The sequence below is a fragment of the Lactuca serriola genome, chromosome 3 (assembly GCF_051521515.1).
Source record: "Lactuca serriola cultivar US96UC23 chromosome 3, Lser_US96UC23_V15, whole genome shotgun sequence".
Lineage (NCBI taxonomy): Eukaryota > Viridiplantae > Streptophyta > Magnoliopsida > Asterales > Asteraceae > Lactuca > Lactuca serriola.
In genome coordinates this window covers 42,802,603-42,811,110 of record NC_136410.1, presented here as the reverse complement: position 1 = coordinate 42,811,110, position 8,508 = coordinate 42,802,603, and the positions used below count along the sequence as shown (strand labels likewise).

General features: G+C 35.2%; 2 protein-coding genes across 2 annotated transcripts; one reads left to right on the top strand and one right to left on the bottom strand.

Annotated features, from left to right (window-relative positions):
- Nucleotides 1-1,894: 1,894 nt before the first annotated feature.
- Nucleotides 1,895-3,285, top strand: LOC145092061 (uncharacterized). The gene is made up of 3 exons (XM_079029950.1): nucleotides 1,895-2,053; nucleotides 2,875-3,031; nucleotides 3,142-3,285. Exons 1-3 carry the CDS (start codon nucleotides 2,051-2,053, stop codon nucleotides 3,186-3,188), a joined length of 207 nt encoding a protein of 68 aa, XP_078886076.1. The 5' UTR covers nucleotides 1,895-2,050; the 3' UTR covers nucleotides 3,189-3,285.
- An 87-nt stretch (nucleotides 3,286-3,372) lies between these two features.
- LOC145092060 (F-box only protein 6-like) lies at nucleotides 3,373-4,854 on the bottom strand. Its single transcript, XM_079029949.1, has 2 exons — nucleotides 4,594-4,854; nucleotides 3,373-4,522 (listed from the first exon to the last, which is right to left on the bottom strand). The coding sequence occupies exons 1-2, from the start codon at nucleotides 4,749-4,751 to the stop codon at nucleotides 3,409-3,411; spliced, it is 1,272 nt and encodes a 423-aa protein (XP_078886075.1). The 5' UTR covers nucleotides 4,752-4,854; the 3' UTR covers nucleotides 3,373-3,408.
- Nucleotides 4,855-8,508: the final 3,654 nt, after the last annotated feature.

Genomic DNA, 8,508 nt, shown 5'->3' with positions numbered 1-8,508 from the left:
TACAAGTTAGAATGCGGTAAATATGACAGTTCAAAGATCATAAATGTTTCTGAACAAAGAGTGCTAAAAATACAGCTGTAACATTGCATGTTCGAAGGACTATAACTAAACCAATATTAATCAAATTTAAATGACTTTTGAACCTAACTTGGAGCTAACACAAAGGAGAATATGCAGAAACAAATTTCATATCATTCCAAGCTAGTATGAGAGAGATATGATAGCTCAAATATTAAAAAAAAAAAATTGGCTGAAATATTTGATTCAAGCATTTTAACAAACATTTGGCGGGCAAATCAGATGCACAAATCTTTATTTAAATCATCGTAGTCATAACTCATATCAAGAATCAATTAGTTGTAACTTGTACGAATTCTGAGTAGTTAACAATCATTACCAAACGCTCGTTCATGTGCTTCGTAGATTCAACTTCATAAAAAGCCCAAAAGCTTAAAAAAAAAAGAAGGAAGATTGATTACATATGATTACCATTACAGACTGTTATTGCCTGAGAAGATGGGGAATTAAGCATCAAAAGCGATGTTATTGCCTGAGAAGATGGGGAATTAAGCATCAAAAGCGATGATGAAGGGAGAACAGTTCTTCCATGACTTCTGGGACGATCAACTGAAGATGACGATGGAGAACTTGAAGATGAAGTGAACCGATTTGAACAGCTCCTTAGTTTCGTTTTAATTTCTGCTTCTAGGACGATCAACCGAAGACCACGACTTTAAACCCTAGAAAAATCAATTGCCTTGCTGCTACTAATCCAGAGAGTCCGGCGGTGTAGACAATGATTTTTAGAGAAAAAAGAGGAATCGGTGGTCTAATTTAAGGGATTTGATCCATCAATCAAAGGATTTAATTTTGGTTATTATTTACTTTATATGCAAAATTACATATCTAGCCTTATCTTGATTATTTAAGAATTAATTTTTTCCTGAATTCCTATTGGTGCATTTATGCACACAATAGTTGTCAAAAACATTTTAATATATATATATATATATATATATATATATATATATATATATATATATATATGCTTGATAAATGATATGATATATATTTTGTAATTATAAATTATTTTTATTTATATACTCTTTAATAAATTTTTTATATTTATAAAACTTCAATTAAATGAATAGTTTTATTTTTTTTAAATAAATGTAGTCTTTTTATTATAACTAAAATTTAAGATTTCTAGTTATTTAGTTATTTTTACTTTATAATATTTTTTAAATCATATGTTATTTTTTTAAATATTTGGAAAACATACAAAATATATTTTAAATGAAATATATAACCTATTTTATTACTTTTCTAATTTTATTACGTTGTTTATTTTTTTTATTAAAACTTATCAAACATAAATGGTCAATAATACTAATGGGGATCATATATTCATATTCAAAGAACGATTGATCAAGATTAAATATATAGTAGACCTTCATGCTCCCAGAATGAACTAGCCATCACACAAAAAATAATAATAATAATAATAATAATAATAATAATAATAATAATAATAAAATAATGGACTTTTTTTTAAAAAAAATTTGATAAGATAATAACTTTAACAAAAAAATGATATAAAATGGTGAAAGATAATGCCATAATGGTTGTTCTTTACTTTAAATAAAAGAAAAACTACAACCGTCCTGACACAGGAACAACGTTTTGTGGGGTTTGAACGCTTAAACGTCCAAGTTCGACCGGACTTACTACAATCACGCGTACGCACGTCGGTTTCATCCAATAGCTGTATGACACGTTGTCAAGATACGTGTTTAAACCAATGGGGACGCTAGACGTGGAATACAGAATACTAGTCTCTGTATCTTTCGAAAGTCAACACCAAACTTCAACCTCCCCTTTCTGAAGATTTACGTAATAAATATGCAACCAAAGTCCAAAACCAAACCTGCACTGCATAGATAAAGTTTGTAAGCAAAGCATTATAGTTCTTCCGTGTCGTAGCCTCACCGGAAACAATAGCGATAAACTCTGATTTTCTCCGGTGTCTCTCCGATCTCCGTACACAATCATGGTAATGCTGTTATGGATCTTAGTTTCTGCATTTTTTCATTCATAACGTAACTCAACATCATTCTTTTATCTATAAGATCAAAACAACCTACTTACATTCTTCTGTGTTATCGCTTTAGTGCTTTGATTTTCGTTTTCTTCTTGTAATACTATCCAATTTAGAAAAAAAAAATTTATATAATGTAAGGATCACGTTTGTAGTGCTGTTTTCGATATGGTTCCATTTTTTTTTGGAGTTTCAACTCTCAATCCAATTTTATCATGAATTATGGAAAAACATCGCTCAGATACCACCTACGAAGGTCTATGTTATTAGGTTGGATCCATCTGGTGTATACTGGTATTGCTACATAACATATTTCTGCAGTCAAAATCAAATTCAACTCATCAAATTAGGAATTTCTGTGTTTTTAGCAAATTTTGAGTCATAAGTAGTGAGAATTATGACATTCTGTTAAGTATGTTGTTATGGATCTCAAGTTATTAACCAAGGATATAGTTTCGCATAACCTGTCTTGCTCAATTTGATGATAAACATTGCATGATTTTTTTTTTTTTGAGATGATTATGTGTACCTTTGAAGAACACATCCAAATAAAATTGGAATGTATAAACTTTTAAAAATGAAAATGTGATAAAATAAGTTGTAGAGATTGGAAACATCAATGGAAAGCATATTCAGCATTAGAAATTAAAATAACCATCTACTCACTATCCCCTGTCATTGCAATTTTCAATTGAAGGTAGTTAATTTCAATTTTGATTACACAAGTCTAAGTCTAACAAACATCATTAATTTCTTTTGCATATTTGTGTTAAAAGACAACGTCAAAACGTCTTGCTGAAAGGAAGGTGGGGAAGTTCGATAAGAACATCAACAGGCGTGGATCAGTTCCTGAAACATCCACCAAAAAGGGCAATACCTATCCAGTTGGCCCTATTATGCTTGGCTTCTTTATATTTGTCGTCATTGGATCATGTAAGACTCACACTCACTCCATACAAAAATTCAAAATTTGACTCATTCTCTCTACTTGTCCATTAACAAAAAATTAATTCTAATTTTGTTTTTCTTGTATAATCATCCAGCTCTGTTTCAGATCATCAGGACAGCTACAACTGGTGGAATGCCTTGAAGATCCTCAAAATTTAACCATTTGTTAACTGTAACTTGTAATTCTCTTTTTTATCACACAAAACAAAACGCTGAAATTTACACCATTTGGGTTTTTACTTTTTTGTTTTTTGTTTTTTTTGTTTTCATCTTCGCACACCATAATTAATAACATGCACAAATGAAAGTCGAAAATGGTCTGGAAATGAAAAATACAAGAAATGTAACGATTTGATTGATTATCAAGCGATTGCTGTTAAGGATGGATGAAACGCAGTCCCACAGGCAATCCGTACTCCCTTCCGCACACAACCATTTACCTTCAACCATTCCTTCTTCAAAAAATCATAAGTAATCAATCGATTTGTCATTTTGGATTCAAGAGAAAACATAACCAATCCTCCGTTACCCAAACAAGACAACTTAACGTGCTTTCCATACAGCTCCAAGCACAAAACATTTGGCATTCTGTCAACCTCCGTCCACAAGACCGTCATCTTCTGAAGCTCCCATACACAAACACAGCTAGCGGGACCCTTCGTTACAACCCCCACCATCATAATCCGTCCTCCACATTCCGCCAACGCATGGTCCCTCGACTCCGGCGGGAATGGAATCAGGTATTCCTTCCAAACTCCGGAATCCATTTCAAACGACACTATCCCATCCGGATCCGACCTTAGAAAATACAACCACCCATCTGCCGCAACAACCTGTAAAGTTAAGTTTAACGATAATGGTAGCTTGATACATTCCGGCATGGTTCCTAGGCGTTGCCACCTGTCGTTTCTGGAATTGTAAACCTCGTACTCGCCATTAGAGGAAAGCCACATGATCTTATAGGCCCCACTAGATTTTTCACTAATCATTCCGACAGCTACTCTTTGCCAGACTTTCGCCGATCTAGTGGGTAATTCTTTGAAGGAACTGGTTAGAGGGTTGCACACATAGAAGGTTCTATGTCCGATGTCGAGAAAACAGAGGAGACCACCGGCGGAAGCCACCGGGAAAAAAATGGTGTTTGTGGGTATTTTGGGGAGAATCGGGTGGTGCCATTTTCTTAAGACTGGGTCGTACATAGCTCCTGAGTTGACGTTTTCATGCGTTATGGTGTAAAACCAAGGTTGGGGTGGCCGGAATTGAGAACATTGACGAGTGAAGCCGTCGGAAGTCAGTAAGGAGTTCCAGTTCCGGCAAACTGATCGGAAACGGAAGAATGCGGCGATCGGAAGTCTTGCGATGACAACCTCGTATAGGTCGTCCGGGAAGTATCTCCAGATCTCTTCCATGGTCTCGTTTGATTTTGAACCACAAGTTTCGATTCGTTTTGGCTCCTTTGGAGCTCTCTTTGATTTCCTGGCTTTCATTAAATTAGAATCGATCTTAATAAATGTGTGAATATTAAATAAGGGCATAAATAGAAGAACCTGTCGTCATGAAGTTGTGACGGCGACGGAGGTGGCAGTGTCGTTGGAGGTTGAGAATGAAAGAAATACGACGGCGGGGCAACTGGAGGCGATGGAGGAGGAGGAAAGCCATGGAGATCTACGAGGTCTTGAACTTGACTGATAAGCTGCCGGAACATTTGTTAACTCCGATATTTAGTGTTGTTGTTCTTTAGGTCTCCATGACTTATTCACAGAAAGCATTACAATTGAATTAGATTAAAATATTATGGAGATAGTGGATCACCATAGAAACAAAGAATCTGATTACATGAATTTAAAGTATATAGCGACAGTGAACTTTTTGAAATGGATTTTTTTTCGGAAAATTAGCCATTAATTTCATTTATTGTAGATCCAAGATGTTACGATTTAATTAACATAAAATCAAAATGCTTCTAATCCAGCTAATTTTATTTATTGTAGATCCAAGATGTTACGATTTAATTAACATAAAATCAAAAGCTTCTAATCTAGGTGTATGAAGTATGTTGATTAAAAATTTGACATGAAAGATATAGCTCAAGAGTATAATAGGGTTGAAGTCTTAGATTAGACCGGACGGTATGGGTACCGGACGGTATGGGTGAATGAAAAATAAGTGGAAGCAGGAACACACCCAGAAATACCACACTCTGAGTGTGGTTTAGGGGTGAGGGGAAGATACCCCGCTCCCTCTCGCTTCCTTCAATGGTTCGTGTTCTTGACAAATAGATATAGCAAACGATTTGGTTAAGATCTTCCATGGTGTATTGAGAGACAGAGGCTACCATCTCTTCGCCAATGTCATCGACACTTCCGACATCAACAACAATATCAAATCCAACAACTTCACCTTATTTGCGCTGATGTATATCTTCGATCTATTAAGAGCCTTCTCCTTGGTGAGAATTACTTTCCTGCACTCATGACCGGTCATAATATTCTCGTCGGACAACATTGGGATCCAAAATTGTTTCTTACATCCAAAGGTGTTGATATTGTTGTTCCTGGTGTGTTGTATGATATATATATATATATATATATATATATATATATATATATATATATATATATATATATATATATATATATATATATATATATATATTATTCTGCACATATTTGATGGCATTCTTGAGTTCAGACCTCATACGAGAAGTTCGCTTCTGAATGTGTTGATTGGTTGGTCAAAGTTTTCGATGTCGTATAGACCTGTGTATTTATATGAACCTCGTATGGAGAAAAAATGAGTGTCTTTTGAGTTGATTATGATAAAGTTTAATCTTAAGTTGTTTGAGGAAGAGTGGTGGCTGGTTTCTATAAATGGGAGCTACAAAAAGCTTTGTGGAAGAAGAGGATGGGTGAGATGTGAGGTGGATTTTAGTTTTATTTTGTGTTTTAGTGAAAAAGGTCTCATCTATTGTTTTGAAAATCGGACCGGACCGGCAGATGTTGAATCGGTTCAACCGGGAACCGGTCGTGGTTCCGGTTCTTTACCCCCGAAAACCGTTTGTCCCTTAAACCGGAAAAACCGCTAGTTTTCTTCGACCCTCGGTGCAACCACTCCAACCGGGCCGGTTCAACCACCTTGAGAACTGGTTTTTTTTCCCTCAAAAATCATCGGGAAAAAACTATCTCAATCGAGTATCGACCGAAGAGAACCACTGATTGTCGTTTGCAACCCAAACTCTAAACCTAATGTCGACTAACAGAATCGACTAAAGAGAAAAGTACCTCATGTTTTCAATTTCTCCTTGGTTGACATCATCACAATGATACAAAGGGCAAGGATTTCTCCGATTTGTGATCCACCATCGGCGACTAGGCGAGGATTCCTTCCGATTTCCACCACAGTCGACACTTTCATAATACAAAGGTAAAGTAGTCGACACTTCCTATCAAGCTATCACAGGTTCTCTTTTATATAGACTAAAACGAAACACCTATATATGGCTCCTGTGTTAGGGTCGGGATAATTTTCAGAATCAGAAAGCATTTAGAGCTTTTGTACAGTTAACAATGATGTTGGTGATTTAATACCATCCATATTATTTAAGTGTAATAGGATTAAATTTGATGACCAAAAGTGATCTTGTTAAATATTGAACAAGTTAGGATGGTGCAGGAGTACACACTTGTTCAAGTTTTCAAGATTCAAAGTACACTATTATTTAAGGGTGAAGCCCCTAAACGAACGGGGGTCCGAGGGGCAGAGCCCCTGGCTGGGGTCGATTTTTAGAAAATGGACTCATTTTGACCCTTTTCCCTAAGATCAGTTTTTATGACAGGTTTTGGCAGTTTTATGATAGATTGTAATTGTCTTGTGACAGTTTTCATACAGGAATCATATAGCCGTTTTTTGGTCATTTTCTGGAACACTTCTTTAAGAACATTTCACATATATATTCTCTAATTTCCTAATCTCTGAATTTCATCCAATTGAGTGTTCAATATGTGCCATTGAAATACTTCAATTTGATAGTGAATCACGGCTTTCAAAGAATCCAAACAATCTGTTAATATCCTATTTCTAACAATTCATGCCAAGCCTGACTTGTTGTATATTTAACAATTATAAATTGCCTATCATTTTCAGAAAGCATTTGGATTGTTTATCACATTTACTTGTTTATGATTGTTTAGGATTGTTTAGCATGTTCAGTGTTTCTCTGCTAAGTGTTAATATATACTTTTCTTTTATGATTGTTTAGCATGTTTACTTGTTTAGGATTATTAATAATTCTATATAAAAGTAACATTGGTACGTTGAAAACTTATGTTTGTTGATATTTTTGGTTTAAAGTTTATTTTTGTATTTTATTCGAATATTTTATAGTTTTAAATACAATAATAATGTAATAATGACGACATACGGTTCTGTAACATCCATAAAATTCTTGAAAATTTTAAACTTTTTAATCAACCCAAAAACCATCATTGTTTACAAATTGTTTTCGAAACCACTACAAGGTCACCTTGACCTGGAGGTTCATAAAGTTGCACACTTTATGAGATCCATCCATTTCGACATCCAAGAATAAGGAGAAAAAGGGAAAAAAAAACTCAAGATTTAACATACTTACAAAGGTCCAGTAGAGTGCCAAGCTGAAAATGAGAGCTTTGATTGCTAGTGTAACATCCCAAAATTCATGACCAAAAATTTCATTTTTAATTATGTAATTATAAAAACCAATAGTCTGAAAACATCAATAGTGTCATCTCGTATCATAATCAAAACCAATATCTCAATAATCAAAACATGTCATAAGAAAACAATATCAGAGTATAATCTCCCAAAGATCTCATGTGCGGAAAATCATAGTGTGATGCGCTGCGATCATGTCGGCTCCTTTCCTTTCTAAGTAGAAGTACCTAAAACCAAAACTAAAAACCGTAAGCATAGAGCTTAGTGAGTTCCCCCATCATACCACATATCATACAATAAACATACTACCTGGCATATCCGCGTGCTGGCCTACCCCTTCGGTCTCTTTCAATCGGTATTGCCTAGCATATCAGGATGCTGGCCTACCCTTCGGTCTCTTTCAACTAATAACCGCCTAGCATATCAGGGTGCTAGCATATCCGTTCGGTCTTTTTCAACCGGTAACTGCCTAGCATATCTGGGTGTTGGCCTACCCCTTTGGTCTCTTTCAACCGGTTACGGGGTCTATTTCACCCCTATCACTACCACATAATATCCTAGCATATAAGCACATAAATCACATATTGTCTAGCATATTTGGGTGCTGGTTACCCCTTCGGTCTCTTTCGACTGGTTACGGGGTCTATTTCACCCCTACCATTACCACGTAATAACATAGCATACAAGAACATAAACCTCAACAGATAGTGGCATACCGGACAATTATCACATATACAATCATCTCTACTGTAAACAATAATTAGTGGGCC